The following is an 18,975-nucleotide window of genomic DNA, read 5'->3' as shown; positions in this document are numbered from 1 at the left end:
TTTTCTGTTATTTAGATCCTAAATGACTTGAGCATGGTGATAAAAGCAGGGGAGACCACAGCTTTTGTCGGCCCCAGTGGTTCAGGAAAAAGCACCACAGTCCAGCTCATTCAGAGATTTTACAACCCCCTGAAAGGAATGGTAATGCCCTCAGAACATGGTATAAATATCTACTCTGTTATAGATATCTGTTGCATCAATTCTGAATTAGGCATTTGGCTAAAGGAAGTGCCCTTGGTTCATGTCCACCTTAGGTGACCCTGGATGGCCATGATATCAGGACTCTGAACATCCAGTGGCTGCGGTCTCTGATTGGCATTGTAGAGCAGGAGCCTGTGCTCTTTGCCACCACCATCATGGATAACATTCGCTACGGGAGGCCTGGAGTCACCATGGAGGACATAATCCAGGCCACCAAACAGGCCAATGCATATAACTTCATCATGGAGCTCCCTCAGGTACATAACCAGTGCTGAATCTAACCTTACCTCAGACGGACACAAAATACTGAAATAGAAGATATATTGGAACATAATGATGACAGAATCCATATTGAAATACATGCCGTTAAGGTAGCACATGTAGTTAATAAATGGCAATATTTTGTTCATGCGGATTTAGAAATTTGAGACTCTGGTGGGCGAGGGTGGTGGACAGATGAGTGGAGGTCAGAAGCAGAGGATTGCCATCGCTAGAGCTCTGGTCAGGAACCCCCGCATCCTGCTCCTGGACATGGCCACTTCTGCCCTGGACAACGAGAGTGAAGCTGTGGTCCAAGAGGCTCTGGACAAGGTGAGTTTAGTGTAATATTATCATTCCCATATGTTCAATTACGGCTGCACCTGACCCACCATTATATCTGGGACATCTCCCACGCAAACAAAATGTACAATGACCAAAATAATTATTTAAATATTATAATTAAATATCATTCATATTTCAATGATTGAACTCCTGTGTTCTAGTGCACTTTGATCTGTGCCAACAATGCACTCTCCTGAATGTTGCTTTCAGGCCCGCATGGGTAGAACCACCATCACCATCGCCCATCGGCTCTCCACCATCCGAAACGCTGACGTGATCGTCGGCTTTGAGCACGGGCGAGCTGAGGAGCGAGGCGTTCATGCCGACCTCATGGAGAGGAAGGGTGTGTACTTCACCCTGGTCACCCTGCAGAACCAGGGACAGGAGCCGGTCACAGTGAGGAACCGTGAGTTAGAGCATCAGCACAGACACTGGGCTTAGAACAGAGGGCAGGTTTCATCTGTATATTTTTCTTGTCCTAAGGTAATGAATTTGTGATTTCAGCATCTGAAAGTGAGAGAACAGAGGTAGCTCTTGGGAGGGAGAGAACCCTTAGTAGAGGAAGCCATACCAGTTCAAGGTAATGCATTGTGCCTAATAAACAGTGAACAGAATTCTTGCTATAAAATCCCGATTTCACTAGAATATGTCATGACATAAAGATACACTGTACCGACATCACAAGTTTGGTTTATATTATATTATACAGTAAGTAGTTTGCTTCTTAAACTTCTGAATGGGTCTTATGAAGGAACTAAATAGCTTTTTGACAACTAAATGTGCATGAAGCGGTGATTTAATGTAGTACGTCCTTGCCTTGCCTTTTGAAGATCTCTGCGCTTGCGATCACGGTCTCAGCGGTCAGAAGACTATATCCCTGATGCCATATCTGGTCAACTCCGGATTGACAAAGACAGAGACAACCCTGACATCCCCGAGGTAAACTAAGCCTCTCTGTTTTCAGTCACACAGTGTTACTCATGAGTCCAGTGTGAGGCTTCATATTCATCTGAATCTGCAGACAGATGAGAGCACTGACCCAAAGCAACATGTTGAGCCGGCACCGATAACTCGCATCCTGAGGTACAACCGCTCGGAGTGGCCCTACCTGCTGATGGGTTCTCTCGGAGCGGGCATCAATGGCTCAGTCAACCCCATCTATGCTCTTCTCTTCAGCCAGGTCCTAGGGGTGAGACATGATGTGGTGTTTCATTACAACCAAGTATAATAGAAATTGACTCATTGATTTGAATTGACTCATTGAATGGATTCATTGATTTGAATTGATTCATTGAAAATATGAGTAGTTATATCCTATGATTTAGTTTCCCCTAAGCAACTGTCTGTGTCTGTGGCAACACTTTTTAATGTTCATGGTGTTCCAACATCTTGTATCTTGTCTTGTCCTGTTGATGTGAAGACGTTTGGCATCACTGACCTGGATGAACAGAGGAAGCAAATTCATGGAATATGTGTGCTGTTTGTCATTGTGGCAGTGACAAGTTTCATCTCACAGTTTTTACAGGTGAGTTTCCAGCTATCAATGCATCTACATTCAATGTAAATATATATTAAGAACCACCATTTTGCTGAGGTGTGCTAAACTAAGACACCCTCAAGTCCTCAGTTGCCCACTGCCAGTGCACTTGAACCATTTAGAGGTTGCTTATGTGTGGTCCTGTGGTCTGTGGGGAAGGGTTACTCCTTTGCCAAGTCTGGAGAGCTGCTGACGCGCAGGCTGAGGAAGATGGGCTTCCAAGCCATCCTGAGGCAGGACATTGGCTGGTTTGATGACCGGAGGAACAGCCCCGGGGCACTGACCACTAGACTGGCCACTGACGCCTCCATGGTGCAAGGGGTAAGTGGACGTGCTCCGACAGTGAGCCATGAAAGGTGGCTGTGGCGTATTTTTAATGTGTCAGACCATTTGGGTCATTGAGTTATTTTGTCCATGTGGATTTTTGGTATCAAGTGACTCAACTTTTGTTTACTTATGAGGAGATTTGACTATACGGTTAAGGATTTGACTATTTCTCCAGCTCCTCTGACCTGTCTGGTCTTGTCCATGCAGGCGACGGGGTCACAGATCGGCATGATCGTGAACTCGCTCACCAACATCGGCGCGTCCATCATCATTGCCTTCTACTTCAGCTGGAAGCTGAGCCTGGTGGTCATCTGTTTCCTGCCTTTCATCGGCCTGTCTGGACTTTTCCAGGCCAAGATGCTCACTGGCTTTGCCAACGAAGACAAGAAGGCCATGGAGGATGCAGGACAGGTGTGTTTACAGTATCAAGTGGTTTTGCATTTAGTTTTAAAGATGCAGTCTGCTATTGCCATCCACTTTGGGTCAAATTCATTGTACTGCTCTTTCATGGACCCCTCACTGTCCGTTTAATGTGTGCTGTTTAGAAAACTCTGGTGTATGCACACAGTACCGGCTCCGTAAATGCACAACAAACATAGTGGCTTGTACTGACCCATAAACCAATGAGCCAGCCAATCAACACATAGCTTCAGGAGTTCAATTTAATAGACTATAGAGTTCAAATATCAACAACCCTTTGCCATAATATTTACCTTTAAGAATGTGAACATGACAACATCCTACCTTTTATTTGCCTGTTTTTTTTTTTGCAACTAACCTTGACCACGATTCATCAGTCCAACCTGGAGATGTTTGCTCTATATGAAAGATACTGCCCCTTGTGAAGCTCCTGCTTATCCATTATCCATTAGATAGATAGATAGATAGATAGATAGATAGATAGATACTTTATTGATCCCCAGGGGAAATTCAAGGTCCATTATCCATTATCCTCCATTCATATTTGCTGCAGATGGTGAATTAATCTGTGTCCTTGCAGGTGTCCAGTGAGGCGATAGCCAACATCAGGACCATCGCAGGCCTGGCCAAAGAGGGTCAGTTTGTGGAGCTGTATGAGCAGCAGCTGGAGGCCCCGTACACGTCGGCCAAGAAGAAGGCCCACGTGTATGGTGTGTGCTTCGCCTTTTCCCAGTGTGTCATCTTCATGGCTTACGCAGCCTCCTTCAGATATGGTGGCTACCTGGTCAGCCAGGAAGGGCTTCATTACATGATGGTGTTCAGGTTCGTTTATTTCAAAAGATACTGATGTCATGCATTTGACTGTGCTCAGTTTCAACACTGAAAACCCTGAAACCTATACGGACACAAAATATGCGTGTGTGTGTGTGTGTGTGTGTGTGTGTGTGTTTTTAGAGTCGTTGCAGCAGTTGTGACCTGTGGAACTGCATTGGGGAAGGCGTCGTCTTTCACCCCAGACTATGCCAAAGCAAAGATTGCCGCAGCCCAGCTCTTCACCCTCTTTGACAGAGTCCCAAAGATCATCGCGAACCCAGCAGAGGGACAGACTTGGGTGAGAGAGAAAGGCAACATAGACAACATCCCCCCCCCCTTACCCCAGCAGTGGCGCAACTGGCTGGGAACATAGACAACACCCCCCCCCCCCCCCTTACCCCAGCAGTGGCGCAACTGGCTGGCAACATAGACAACATCCCCCCCCTTACCCCAGCAGTGGCGCAACTGGATGGGGCACCTGCACCGTACGCCGACAACCCGGGTTCGATTCCCGCCCCGTGGTCCTTTCCGGATCCCACCCCGACTCTCTCTCCCACTCACTTCCTGTCACTCTCCACTATCCTGTCGCATTAAAGGCATAAAAGCCCCCCCCCCCCCCCAAAAAAAAATAGACAACATCCCCTCAGTTTTTTTTTAAATATTCACTCAATACCTCACATATGAGAATATGCCTGCGCAGGGACACATTCCAACATATAAGATCCCTGACAAACATTCTCTTTTTTTAAAAACATATTTTTTGGGACTTTTGCCTTTATTTACATAGGACAGTGAAGGGAGACAGGAAGTAAGTGGGAGAGAGAGCTGGGGTGGGATCAGGAAATGACCGCAGGTCGGATTTTAACCTGGGTCCCCATGGGCACTTGAAACCGTACATGGTGCTGCTGTAGCATGTTGCGCCACAGCGCCCCTCCCTGGATGAACATTCTCAAAGAAGCAGGATTATGAAAGGCCCCCCCCCCCCACCTACAAAATAAATGGCATAAAGTATAACAAGTTTAAGATATGAGTCCATAATCCACCTTTCTCTACATGGCAGGATAATTTCAAAGGAAAAGTGGAGTTTGTGGACTGCAGGTTTACATACCCGAGCCGGCCGGACGTTCAGGTGCTGAGGGGGCTGGAGGTGTCGGTCAAGCCCGGCGAGACGCTGGCCTTCGTGGGCAGCAGCGGCTGTGGGAAGAGCACCAGCGTGCAGCTGCTGCAGAGATTCTACGACCCTGATGAGGGAAAAGTGGTACGACATGAACTCCCTTTGTCTCATGTTTCAGATAAGCAAATTACATTATTGCTGTGCTACTCATTGTCGTGAGTTTTTCAAACAGTTCTTGGTGCTTTGATCACCTAACGCCCTGGGCAGGCATAATATTTACATAGTTTTAAATGGTTCTGCTCTTCTGCAGGCACACCTCAAAGAAAAGCTGTGTTAAGTGGTATTTTGAGTTTTGGAGCATTAAAAAGGACACACCACTACAAAAAAATGACTAAATCAGAGAAATAGTGTTTCAAAACAAAATGGAAATCCACATTACACTTCTTGTCCTCACCCTGATGAATTGACTTCTCAGTTTGCTCTCTGTGACACATCTGTGCATATACTTTTCACACACAAGTAATCTGCTGGCCATTGTCTTATTTCCAGCTCATAGATGGGCAGCCGTCGTGTGGGATCTGTGTGCCTTTCCTGAGGGCTCAGATTGGCATCGTGTCCCAGGAGCCCGTTCTATTCGACTGCAGCATTGCAGAGAACATCGCCTATGGAGACAACGCGCGTGCCGTCAGCATGGAGGAGATCGTGGACGCGGCCAAAAAGGCTTTTCTCCACGATTATGTGATGACACTGCCAAAAGTGAGTCGCACAGATCAAACCGTTATGGATACACTTCACAGATTAGACCTTCAAAGGAGGTTTTGAGTTTTACATGGAATTGTATGATCACAAAGAGACTGACAGCCTCAAGAAAGACACATGCCTTTTAAGAACTTGTCCAGCCAAAGTCATAGTCCTTCAGAGTGTCAGTGTTTTACTGGATGACGGTTATGACTGTGTCCCTCATACAGAAATATGAGACCCAGGTTGGGGCCCATGGCTCCCAGCTGAGCCGCGGACAGAAACAGCGGATCGCCATCGCCAGAGCCATTGTCAGGAAACCCAAGATCCTGCTGCTGGATGAGGCCACCTCTGCCCTAGACACAGAGAGTGAGAAGGTACAGTTCAGCATATACTAACATGCACACACACACACACACACACACACACACACACATGCACTCACAGGTATGTAAAGACAGGTATGTACAGACAGGTATGTACAGACAGGTATGTAAAGACAGCTATATACAGACAGGTATGTCCGGACAGGTGAATACTTGCTGAGTTGTGCCTGAGCTTCTAAACCAGTGTGTCTGAATATTCCTTAAGGTGAAGTGAGTGGTACCTTTCCAGCAGGGCCTCATAAACTTGAGGCATTTTGCCATTATTCAGCTCAAGCTTTCCCCTGTATCTTTATCAAAGACTTATTCTCACATTGCACAATAGTTTCCAAGACATACATTCCGTATTCTCTCTGTTTATGCTTATGCTTATGTCCACTTAGCACAGGGGTGTCAAACTCATATTAGGTAGTGGGCCGGATTTGTTGGAATGAGACCTCGTGGGGGCCGTCATTGGCATGGTCATTATCAGTTTTCTGCACGGGTATATCAGAGTGTTATTTGATGTTATCACTTGTTATGAGCAAACAAGTACAAATAATGCACTGCTGTCATATTCTGTTCTTCCTCTCTTGAAATGCCCTACTTCCATGTTTCACCCAAAGCAACTTACACCATAGAATATCAAAATACAAGCCCTATATATGCTGTCCTCTTCCTACTCTAAAATCTCCTCCTCTAACTCCCACATCTCCTGAATAGTAAGTACGAGTGCAACTCTTTGCTCTCCTGAGAGATTTTGACAGAGGTCTCTTCGTCTTCCTCCCACAGACGGTGCAGGCTGCGCTAGATGTGGCCAGGCGAGGCCGGACCTGCATCGTCATCGCCCACAGGCTGTCCACCATCCAGTCGGCGGACATCATCGCCGTCATGTCCCAGGGGCTGGTCATTGAGAAAGGCACGCACAACGAGCTGATGGCCAAAAAGGCTGCATACTACAAACTAGTCACCACTGGAGCACCCATCAGCTAAGACACCTGAGGATTGCATTTGTTTTCAAAACGGTATCATTTGCCATCACTGCAATGAGTTTATAAAGCTGCTGTATACTGTATATTTTTTCATTTGGGTAGACTGAAGACATAGTTGAAGTATTTATTAGAATAATGTATTTATATTCTCTGAATCAGATGTGCTTTGTACATTTTATTTTACTCAGTAGTAGTAGTAGTAGTAGTAGTAGTAGTAGTAAATCAGTACTACAGATCATCGGCCTTCTAGTACTTATAAAGGACTTTGCCATATAGATTTCATTACTATTAACTTCACTGTAGGCCTAGACAATAACCTTTGGATCTGAGTTTTACCTCATTTTAGGGTTGTCATGATAGCACCATCTCATCCACTAGAGAGTGCTCTACACAAAGCATGCACTTACATAATAAGTATGTAATAGGTAATACCTGTGCGAGCAAAAACAGCATGTTTTTGAAAAGTAATGGTTGTTGAATGGATGTTTGCAATGCATAGTTGTCATTTGTGTGATGGTAAAATTGTTTTGTCAAATAATACAAATTTAATAATTGTTAGTGCAGGGCCTCATAAAAAATCTTTGCTCAACAAAATGAAGACATACTGTTTTTAATAAGGCATTATAGCAGAAATGTGTTGGATAAGTCAGGAAACAGATATGTTGTATGTTTATAAAAAGCATGCCACATTGAGAATGTTTTCTTTTGTACAGCTGATATTTACATTACAGTTTTTCTCAGTCGCTTTGGTGCTTTTCTCAGATCAGAATTAAAATTCTCATAACTATTAGTTCAACCTCCACAACGTTTAGTCATTTGTGCACATCATAGTAGCAATTTCTCCTTCCTCTGAACAAATTGCAAATGCTTTTGGACATGTATCAGTTGCTTTGTCATGTCAGTCAAAATGAACTATACTTATGGATGCTGAATAGTCGTTCCCAATAAAACTAATAGTCTTCATTTCATTGTTTGAGTCATTACATACAAAATTGGTGAACTAGTTATCAAATTCTAATGCTGTAGAATTGCAAAGAGCATATACAGTACAAATGTGAAACGTACATATTCAGTGTCTTGTACTCACTTACTCTCCTAACTACAGCAATTTCTAACTATACTGTAGTTTTCAAATGACTGTACAAGTACTGTATAGTGCTGTCTTGAGCATGTTCAGGCAGTGTCACCGAGTTCTCCGAGTTCACCGAGTTCTCTCTGACCCGAGTTCTCACCGAGTTCTGTCACCGAGTTCTTTTTTTGCATGGAAAAACACTGAGAGAATAAACTGCCATAATGAAAACATGACAAAGCCATTTACTATCTTGTTCATAAACGATGGTGTGAAGACTTCTCATTTTGATGACACTGGCAGTTTCATTGACATAAATACTTGCTTTTGAGGAATGGACTATCCATTTTGAGCAACTGACGTGCTTTTGCAGGTTATCCACTAGGTTTTGCAGTTTGCACTAATTGTTTTGAGAAATGCACTAACTGCTGTGCAAATGTTAATAGTGGTGTGAGAAAAGCACCAAAAGCGACTGAGAAAAACTGTAATTGCACCACCTCAACACTGCTGAAGACCTTGATATACCACAAGCTGTACTGTATATACTGTACTGTGGACCTGACTGCCTCACACCATCTGTTGCCATGCCACGTGCTTTCATCTTGTGAAACATATCTAGACTTTCAGTGTTACTTATGGAAACGCTGTGGCTCTTACTAAGGTCCTCCTGAAGGTTAAGCCAGTGCGGTGGGGACAACAAAGTGGCGAGAACTTAGAGCGTGTCTAACAGGACCTCCTGTGGTTTCCTAGTGATGGCTGATGACTGTACATTTACCTGTGGAAGTGCACTGTGAGTGTTCTTATATAATCTGCATTTTATCTCATTCATGGTTGCCTACCAAATTTATTTAGACAGATTACATAACTAATGGATCCTGCTTTCAGGGTGAGAAAAACAAAGCATGATCTGCTCTGGCCATATGCCATCAAATGGAGGCATTTATAATGGAAATTAGCCATCTTACCAGAACAATAATTCTCTAGGGGCTTATATCATTCAAAAGCATGTAAGCAAATGAACAAAATTTTGCATAGACTGCATAATGTACAGTAATGTGATGATAAAATTAAAAATGAGAATAATGAGAAATGATACAGCATTGTCTAGTTTCATCAACTTTATCTTACACCATTGTTTTGTGTGATTGCTGTTTATAAATTAGCCTAATCAGCAGCTGTTCTGACACCCAAACAGACTCATGTAATGACCACATGCAAGTAAGGTGTGCTGGTAAAATTGTGTTATGTCTATAGATCGCTCTATTGTCACTCTATTTGTGTTTACAAGGTTGCTGTTTTTTTTATTTGCATATTTAAATTGCATCTTATTATAAGTACTCTGAAAGGCTAAACGGAAGTTAAGAAGAAGAATAACAGAACTATTATGCTTTTCATTGCTTTTTCTTTCCAAAATATCACCATACATAAGTGTTTCATGCAGCTGATGTGTTTGCAGGTAAGAATCTTACTACAAATCCATTTCTTTTTACTCAGTAATTCAGTAATGGCTTTATTCTTTACTAATTAGGCCTTTAATTATGCCTCTTCTGAACAAGGATTTTTATTTGGTATATATATATATATATATATATATATATATATATATATATATATATATATATATATATATATATATTCATATACACAGACAACTTTATAAGAATATCATACATTTCAGGAATATTTACAAAATACTTGGTGCTTTTTCTAAAGCACTAATCCATAATAGGTTCTGCATACACATATAATACATAAAACAATGAAACTTATTACTGTTAACATTTTATTTTCATTACAAAACAAAGGCTTAGACTAACGTATATGTAAACAACTCCAATAAAATGGTACACAACCTCTGTATGACAACATGGAGTGTATCATCTCAACATCTGATTCCTTGACCAAAAAAAACTCTTTGGGGAAAAAAATCAAACACAAGATGAGACAATGACTTCATACTCTTGAACATCCAGCATATTTACACCTAACCCAGCCTAGTCCAATCTCTTCTCTGAGTCCCCGATCAAGAGGTGGACACAGTACGGGATAAGGGCGACCACGCTGAGTGGCACCACCGCACTCTTGCAGAAGGACAGCGTGTAGAAGAGGACCTCCGTGTGTGTGGGGACCTTTATGAGGTCGTAGAGCTGCAGCGTGGTGAGCGTGGCGGCCACGCAGGTCAGCTTGAAGCGCGTCTTGTAGCTGTTCTTGCCCTTACAGCTCTTCAGGAACATCTGTGAGTTGATGGCCAGGCCGAGGCCGAAGAGGGCACCCAGGTTGCGCACCAGCCCGGCAAACGGTGTGGTGTCCAGGTGGATCCACTCAGGGTTGACGCACCACTTCTTGGCCTTGGAGATGGACCAGAGCAGGTCGATGTGGATCAGCTTGAGCAGGAAGTAGAAGCTGAGGGCGAAGGAGAAGAGGAAGAGGCTGGTCTGGAGGTAGACCTTGAAACTGGCTGTGTGGATGGAGGGGATGTGCTCGAACGCCTCTGCCACGAGCATGCCTGATAGGAGAAAGCACATCACCACATAAGAGCAGTGGAACACAGTTCATTTCCCAAGTCATTTGTTTTATAGCACACATTTTTTGATGTGATTGTGACCGTTTTAGAGTACCTGCTAAAACCCCAAGTATGACCTGATGGGGGAAATGAGTGGCAATGAATACTCTCGAGACACAGACACTAATCTGAATGACCCAGAATGCAATCCAGAGGAATGACCACACCAGGCGAAATCTATGCATTTGAAAAAAAAGAAAAAATATACTTCACTGTTGGAACTCTATCTTTTTATCCTATGGTAAAAGGTAACATGAATAGTATAATGGATGCACGTACCTCTGCGATTCTTGGCAGGTTGTGTCACTATGGGGTCTTGTGAAATTGACTGCAGAAGTGATCATTACATACCACACACACGATGAACCCATAGCATGGCCAGAGGGGCTACCTGCAAAACAAAGATGTTGCAATGTTAGATAGATAGATAGATTGATAGATAGATAGATACTTTATTGATCCCCAAGGGGAAATTCAAGCCCTCATGTTGCAGTTCAGCAAGTCACGTGGAAGGGTAAGACCTGTTGCAGTATTTGGTGTGTCTAACTACCTGGTCCTGTTTCACAGGTGATGTGGAACTGTTCGAGCTGAGGTAGAGAATGGTTCTGATAGAAATGGGTTTCCTGCACCCACCAGTATGGCCGATGTCCGAACAAAATCCTGAAATTAAACAGCTGTTTAATTAATAACACAGTGTTTATAACAGAAAAGGATATGTAAAAAGTGAATATCAATTCTTTTAAACAGTACCATCTCTACCTACACATTTCCCTTCATTAAAGACTGTTAAGTTTAAGAGTATTTTTGGAGAAAACACATACCATTTGAAAATGAGGTTGAGCCAGTCACCAATGACTGCCACCCAGATCATCTTAGTCCCAACAATCTGACTGAGCTGGAACCAAAGTGGGAAATAAAGCGAGAAGATGTTCCGTGGATCGCCGACGGACGACATGAAGTTGAGGAAGTCATGGTAGTCTTTGTAGTTGCTTTGGAGGTGCTGGATGACCTGCACCCCACTGCTGTGGATGAAGTCCATCGGAGGCTAGCACACGCTCACACGCCTCCCCCCTGCTCACAGACGCTGCCCCATGGATGGTCACGCCAAGTGTTGCCTGTCTTTACCATGGCAGGAGTGATTTTATACTTGGCAGCAGCATGGCAGGTTTATTTAACTGTTTGACATACGTGAGGTGGAAGGGTGGGGGGGGGGCATCACATTAGATGAAACTCAGCATTTTGAGGCAAAGTACATCCACCTGTCTACATGATCATTGTGTGGACATTAGTTTTTCCACAAAACCTTTTATTGGTTAAATATTAGCCCTCTCCTTCCAGCTTGGGACTCTATGTCCAAACAGAAAGTCTGTCCTTTGCCGAACAACAAGTTTACACGCCTCATGTGTTGTACTTAGTTTTTTTTATAGCTAAGTGAATGGTCTGCCTTTTGTAAATGAAAAAAAAAAAAAAACATACCAATTATAGAATATTTCTCTAATACAACTTCCTCACTAAGATGGGATACATACTATGGGCTGGGATGGGATGAATGGTACTCTGCCTTATATAAATAATTTTCACTATAGACTATAAGACCTTACATAGGCCTATGTAAAAATTATAAAAATGCATCAATCAAGCACTAGAGACTGAGCAAAGTTTAATGATTTTGATGACTGTGAAGACTAAGAGCATCTCTTGCAAGCACAATGATGCAAGACTACTTACAGAGTCATTTCTTTTAGAGAGTCCTTTAGAATCTAAAACATATTTACCTTACTTAGAGTATCCTTCTAACCAAATATGAAATAAGCTCGTGTTATCCCCACATTAGGCGGATCAATATAGGGTCCAACGTGAAAAAATTGATACAAAAGGTTTTTATGGATTCTGGTACTGTTGTTTGGCTAAATCTAGTATAATCTGACCTTGGGAAAGGGGTCATTTTCAAGATGGCCACCAAAATGGCAGTCAAGAGGTTAGAACGGCTATATCTCAATTACTATTCAGCCTACAGGTGTGAATTTGAGATCAAATGATGGACAAATTAAACAAGAATATGATTTTAAATGTTAACATTGAAAAGTTTGGAATGTTATACCTTTTACAGCCATATATTAAAATCAATGCGTTTTACAGTAAAAGCAAATGCAATACAGGATTGCATGGCATGGAGGAAGATAAGACATGCCTTAACTGGTATTATATCTCATGTAGGGTATATGCTTTTAGAAGATATAATAGTTTAGGGTGTTTAATCTGTTTTCCCTGGACAATATAGGACAACATGCTTTACACTAGATTCTCCTATACAGAATAGAGGGCAATGTATTGTAACAACCATGGAGGTATTATACAGTATATAACTGGAGAGAGTGACTAAGTCCCGCCTCCATTAATTTCAATGGCCCATGCTAGGCTAGCTACTTCAGCCAAAAAAGCATTGACCGCAGCCATCTTTACGAAAATGGCGTTTCATGAGTGTTCGTTTCCGGCACCAGCTAGAATTAGCCTATTAGATTCCACGTTACAGACGGAGACAACGTAGGGTACAACGGTATGTCGTTGATAAAGATTGGACATTCCCTCAGAGGAAAAGAAGTTGTTCGGGAACGCGCTTCACCTCGTTATAAGCGCAAATTAATTGAATTGGTTGGGATAACATTTTGGGAATGGTGGTAAAGTTTGCCCTGTCTCTGAAGTCCTAGGTTATTTAATGTGATGTTCATATGTGATAATAAACCATGCGAATCAATATTGTGTCACTTTAGGCTTCACAAATAATGATCCCTAAGTACTATATTTGGACAGGTTGTAGGCCTATTACACAATAGGCTATCCAACGAAAATGACTATTAATTAAGTAGACATGGTATGTAGGAAACGTGTGAATAGCTGGGATTTTTGCTGCACCCAGTGTGAATTTGCAGCTTGTTAAGCCTAGGCTACATTTGCAGGCAGACGAAATGAAGCCAATAGGGTTGCCACCTGTCCAGAATTTTCCTGATTGTCCAGGATTTTCATGGTCTGTCCAGGAAAATAAAAATAAAAATCCTGGACACTGACATTATTTGTTTTTATTCCACATAAGCAAAAAAGCAGAACCTAATTATGTATTCCCCCTTTTTTCTCAATACTGCCCCCAGGTGTCCACAACTAAAAACTGTTGAAAATATAACAAAATAATAAAGGTCTGCTATTAAATAAAGCAATTAACTAAACAAATAACTAGAAATTGCCATTCTTACTAATTTTAGCTATTCAATTGTCGCTTAGAATGACGGTTTTTATCTTGGGTTAGATGTGCGAAAGGCGCCGTTGCTTACAAACAAAAAGGTCGATTGGATGGTCAAAATGTCCAGGATTTTTGTCAGACACAGGTGGCAACCCTAGAAGCCAATGCAAGTTAAACTTCCGATAGAAGCGCACATCCCTCGAGTAGCCTATTGTGGTTCGAGCAGGCATACAGTCTGCAACTGTTGTTGGACATTTGGCTTTTGCCTCGACTGGCAGCCTGAACATTTAAATCAAATGCATAGTCAGGCGCGTAGCAAGTGTGGGGGATGTGGGTGTTATAACGTACACACTTTTGCTGGAACACGATTCTATCCCCCACACTTTTTGTCAGATTAAAATGAAAGTAAAATATGGAAATAATCGCTCCCGTAAAGAGTTGGAACCGTATCTACCATAACGCATACACAGAGAGACACAAATAGGTCTGTTGATTTGATTGAACGGTTATCCAGCCAATCACATCAAGTAAGCCAGTGAAGAACCAGGGCCCACTTCCCCGAAAGCATCTTAAGCCTAAGAGCATCGTAAAGTCCCTCTTACGAACGTTTTAAGATTTGCCGACTGTTTCCCGAAACCATCGTAGCTTAAGAGCGTCGTGAAAACACTCGTAGATCTACGAGTGCTCCAGAGTAGGCCTACTCGTTACCGGCTAAGAGCGTCTTAACAGTACTTCTCACTGAGGTCACCAACAGGACATACAGAGGAATTACAACTTAGAATACATAATCCAACTTACGTTCCCATTCTTTATTGTGTTTACCTGTGATGAATCAGATTTTAGCGTGCAAAATAGCCTACATTTAATGGTCATAATAATGTGATGAAAAGCTGACAAAAATGCAATCAAGTTATGAAACGAGACGTTGCCAGAATAGTTTGACATTATCTTTGCTAAGTGAATATTTTATTAGGCCTATGAGGTAAAAAGCAGAGAAAGCAACATGTGGTTTAGTCTGTAGCCTACTGCATCAAAATCTAAGCCTACACATTTCCTCTCTTTCTTACTCGACTTCTTTCTTATCTTCAAACGTGTTCTTAAGTGGCACCGCGAAAAATTATTGCATGGTGCAACAATCTAATCTTAAAATAATTACAATTATTTATGTCTCTGTGTGGTATATAACCTACTTGGGATGCTTACATGCAGATGTCAAAGTGTTTCTATTTTCGTATTGATGTGAATTAATGTGTAGATCCGAAGTTTAAATGGTAGGCCTATAGCTGTGACGTGCAGTCACCTGACATCACCGTCAAATCAGAGGATATTTCAGAACTATTAACGTGGACAGCTCCCCTTAAGAGCATCTTAAGAGCAGTGCATGCGCGTTCACGCTACGAGCATGTTCGGGAAACAGTCGGAAAAACCAAACGAACGATCGTAAGATGAATCGTAGAAAACCCTCTTAAGAGCGTGTCTCCGTCATTATCGGGGAAGTGGGCCCAGAGCCGCTCTGATCAAATTCAAAGTGTGCATCTTTCAAGGCTGTGCTGCTGCTTGGGTCTGCATTATAACGTCTGCAGTGAGCAGATTTCAGGTAGAATTGAAATGATAATTGTTACCGCATTATGCTAATTTAGTAAACCAAAATTCACTGTCTGACTGACAGTTTTTGTCACAATGCAGAAATGCAGGGAGTCAATAAGTGAAAGCAGGGGTGCGCGCACCAAGGCACTGTTGTTTCTGCAGAAAGGCCCTTGGCTACTGTTCTCAGAGCATTATGCTTTCTCTGTCTATTATCTGCAGCTTTTCTCAAACTATGGGCCGCCTCAACAATTAACCTACTGGTCCACGTAGCCGCGAAATTAAGTGATGCCCGGTGCTTCACACGTCTGATTGAATTGTATAGGACCGCGGACTGAGAAAAAAATAAACTAGGCTAAAAGTTTCATTTCACCATTGAAAAAGCTGTTGGTAGCATCGGCTAACTAGCGCCAGATTTTGGAGTGCAGGGGACAAGCCGAGATGGGCTATGAGACATATGTTCACACTCGGTATCATGTTTCAACACACTTTAGGTCAATATCACACCGGAATTCTTCTTTAACACACTTTAACACACGAACAATAATGCCGGGCCAGACCCGGCCCTTATGCCCCAGTACTAAACCTCTACTTTAGGCTGTATCTAAAACACACACCAGCCAAACCTGGTTCTGAACATTGTAACTAGCTGTAAACACACACAACTGATTTGATGCATTAACATTCCCAACATTGCATGTTTCAACTTCAACATAAACACATCACACAGCATCATGGGAGTTTCACAGTCATAAGCCAGCTAGGCTCAGTTTATTACACAGCCCCCCGAGACTTAGTCCATGTCCCCTTGATTCAAGTCTTACCCTACGCAGTCCTTGAGCCTGGCTGGGACGTGACACTGGCGTTGTGGGCGCCCCGCTGTCGCGGCGGTGACCTCCTGTGAAGGCTGCACGGTGACCGTTGTTAGAGCCACAGCTCCATTGTCATCAAGTTCCACAGAGTCAGTGTCCAAGTCTCCACGGCCCTCAGCTGAGGCCAGGGGCCAGTACGGAGCCCGTCGATCACAGTGGAGAGCCACAACTCTCCGGCACTTAATCATTCTCACCAGATAGACCACGTCAGACAGCTTTTCTAAGACATTGCACGGGCCGACCCACTGGCTAGTGAGTTTCGGGGAAATGCCTTTCTTTCTCTCCGGGCAGTACACCCAAACTTTATCGCCGGTCTGGAACTCCTGGCTGTGACAACTTTTGACGTATTCCAGCTTCACCCATAGCCTGCCGGGCCAACTTGTGTACTCCCTTCAGTCTCTCGCGTAGCTGCTTGTAGTATTCCATCCCTGGCTTACCTCCAATCTCCGCTTCTGGGGGCGAACCGAACACCAAGTCCACCGGCGTGCGTAGCTCTCGCCCGAACATCAGAGCTGCCGGTGTGCATTTCGTTGACTCTTGCACCGCTGTGCAATATGCCCAGAGCACCAGGGGCAAGTGTAAGTCCCAGTCCTTTTGTTGGCTGTCGGCCAGTATGGCCAGCTGGACTGCCAGCGTCCGATTAAACCGTTCCACTAGCCCGTCGCTTTGTGGATGCAGAGGTGTCGTTCTCGTTTTCCGGATGCCCATGCGCTGGCAAACCTCAGCGAACACCTCCGCCTCGAAATTCCGCCCTTGGTCGCTGTGGAGCTCTTCCGGTGCCCCAAACCGGCAGAACATCTCAGTGACCAGTCTGTCCGCTGTCGTCTGGGCGCTCTGATCTGGCACTGCATACGCCTCTGGCCACTTAGTGAAATAGTCCATGGCTACGAGCACGTAGCGATTTCCCCGCTCTGTGACTGGCAGTGGGCCAATGAAATCGACAGCTACCCACTCCATGGGAGCCCCGACTGCGTATTGCTGCAAGCGTGCGAGCGTCGCGTGGGGCGTTCTTTGCTGTGCAGGCGTCACAGCAGTGAACATGCAGTTCAACGTCCTGCCTGCATCCCGGCCAATAAAAGTGGCTTCTCAGCCGAAAAAGAGTCTTTGCAATGCCGAAATGAGCCGCCCCCACTGCCCCATGTACATGTTCCAGTACACAGGCTCGTAATCCAGCAGGAACCAGCACTGGAAAATGTCAGATTGTCTATCGGGAGCTCGCCAGTGTCTATACAGCAGTCCTTGACGTGCTACTATTCCCGGCCACCATGGGTGCCATCTGGCATACCAGGCATTTTCCCGGTGGGCCGACACACCTTTTGGGCCGATAGAATAGGCTATATAACATAATTATTTTGGCCAACGATCGGCCCAAAGGAAGGACAATCAGCGGCCCATTGGTTACATTACCATATTGACACTGGACTGATCCAATAACAACTCTTGTCAGGCCCCACCCCTCACATTTTGTCTCAGAGCCAGGATTCTGTGAGCGCATCAAAAGTTAATCGAAGTTGCCTACACGATACACGAAGTTGCCTACACGATACACTACACTACACGATACACTACAATTGTGCAAAACTAACACCAAATTAGAAGCTTCAAAAATACAATATTGCAAGTAGGCTAGCATATGTCAGCAACATGTTGAAGTTTGTTGCGTTTGAACGAGGAGATAAGCAAGCATAGCCTACAGAGCAGAGGGACAGTAAGCAGGTGGTGGAGAGTGCGAGCCTATTTGAGGCTACATGATAAGAACTCAGTGGTGGAGCAGGTAGGCTATGTGTGACATGCCATGCTGACGATGATGATTATGATGACTTATTCATTGCGATAATGTAATAATATGGTAATGATAACATAGTAAAGCCATGTTGTGATTATAATAACAAATAGCGCAACTTAAAGGATGATTTGCAAACCTGGACAGCAAAAGAGTCAAATCGACGTTAATTATTGGTCAGATTTGTCAGTGTCCGTCAGACGCCCAAAATTCAACATCGATGGCATGAGTGGTGGTTGGTCTCTCAAAGTAGAGCGTCGAAAGGGTTCTATCTTGGAAGGATTATCATGGTAAAGATGGGCTAAAAGACTGTAGACTGACGGAAATGTAGGCTACAAAACGTCAAGTCATATTCATGCACAAGCCATTATACCTTTAAACCATTATACCATAATACCTATACGATAGGCTACTGGAAGACACTGGTATAAATTGCATTAATGTCTACGACAATCTGGGTAATTTAACTCTTTACACATAGACTTCAGTAATTTTTTGGTGCTGCTGTTTGGTGCAAACCAATTAGGCCTACATCACTTTCAGTGCTTCAGTTGAAAATATATGCATATTTAAGGGTAATGCAAAGATTTTGTATTTAATTAGTGTGCCAGACCGATTTGAGGGCTGCTCGCTATGCCAGGGCCAATTTTTGGTCCCAGTCCGCCCCTGCCGGCCACTGTGAATAAATCGCCTTGGTCTCTGGATTGAAAGTGTTGTGAATCAAAATAATTTCTGTAAATGTACATACTGTGTACTTCTTAT

General features: G+C 43.5%; 2 protein-coding genes across 3 annotated transcripts in view; one reads left to right on the top strand and one right to left on the bottom strand.

Moving 5' to 3' along the window:
* The window catches only part of abcb11a (ATP-binding cassette, sub-family B (MDR/TAP), member 11a), a 28,799-nt gene extending 20,947 nt beyond the window's left edge, over positions 1-7,852 (top strand). Inside the window, exons 13-28 of one of the 2 annotated variants that reach the window (XM_042065191.1) lie at positions 16-141; positions 255-458; positions 622-792; positions 1,015-1,210; positions 1,309-1,384; positions 1,635-1,743; positions 1,826-1,993; positions 2,225-2,329; positions 2,501-2,662; positions 2,876-3,079; positions 3,669-3,910; positions 4,043-4,199; positions 4,962-5,159; positions 5,565-5,771; positions 5,984-6,130; positions 6,908-7,852. In XM_042065191.1, coding sequence (XP_041921125.1) covers positions 16-141; positions 255-458; positions 622-792; positions 1,015-1,210; positions 1,309-1,384; positions 1,635-1,743; positions 1,826-1,993; positions 2,225-2,329; positions 2,501-2,662; positions 2,876-3,079; positions 3,669-3,910; positions 4,043-4,199; positions 4,962-5,159; positions 5,565-5,771; positions 5,984-6,130; positions 6,908-7,108 — 2,673 coding nt within the window. In that variant the 3' untranslated portion in view covers positions 7,109-7,852. Of the gene's footprint in view, positions 1-15; positions 142-254; positions 459-621; positions 793-1,014; positions 1,211-1,308; positions 1,385-1,634; positions 1,744-1,825; positions 1,994-2,224; positions 2,330-2,500; positions 2,663-2,875; positions 3,080-3,668; positions 3,911-4,042; positions 4,200-4,961; positions 5,160-5,564; positions 5,776-5,983; positions 6,131-6,907 lie in introns of those variants that run through there. The other variant, XM_042065199.1, reaches the window with a different exon arrangement.
* Positions 7,853-10,170: 2,318 nt separating this feature from the next.
* LOC121685014 (glucose-6-phosphatase 2-like) lies at positions 10,171-11,778 on the bottom strand. The gene is made up of 5 exons (XM_042065246.1): positions 11,561-11,778; positions 11,290-11,399; positions 11,025-11,130; positions 10,795-10,916; positions 10,171-10,682 (listed from the first exon to the last, which is right to left on the bottom strand). Exons 1-5 carry the CDS (start codon positions 11,776-11,778, stop codon positions 10,171-10,173), a joined length of 1,068 nt encoding a protein of 355 aa, XP_041921180.1.
* Positions 11,779-18,975: the final 7,197 nt, after the last annotated feature.

Source organism: Alosa sapidissima, chromosome 2, assembly GCF_018492685.1.
Source record: "Alosa sapidissima isolate fAloSap1 chromosome 2, fAloSap1.pri, whole genome shotgun sequence".
NCBI lineage: Eukaryota > Metazoa > Chordata > Actinopteri > Clupeiformes > Clupeidae > Alosa > Alosa sapidissima.
This window is presented reverse-complemented; position numbering and strand designations above follow the sequence as displayed.

Excerpts from the sequence above, each read along its gene's own strand:
- LOC121685014 (XM_042065246.1), bottom strand. The coding sequence starts at position 11,778 with ATGGACTTCATCCACAGCAGTGGGGTGCAGGTCATCCAGCACCTCCAA. Across the intron at positions 10,917-11,024 it reads GACACAACCTGCCAAGAATC|ATTTCGCCTGGTGTGGTCAT; the intron begins GCAGAGGTACGT and ends TCAAATGCATAG. Across the intron at positions 10,683-10,794 it reads CATACTTGGGGTTTTAGCAG|GCATGCTCGTGGCAGAGGCG; the intron begins GTACTCTAAAAC and ends TTCTCCTATCAG.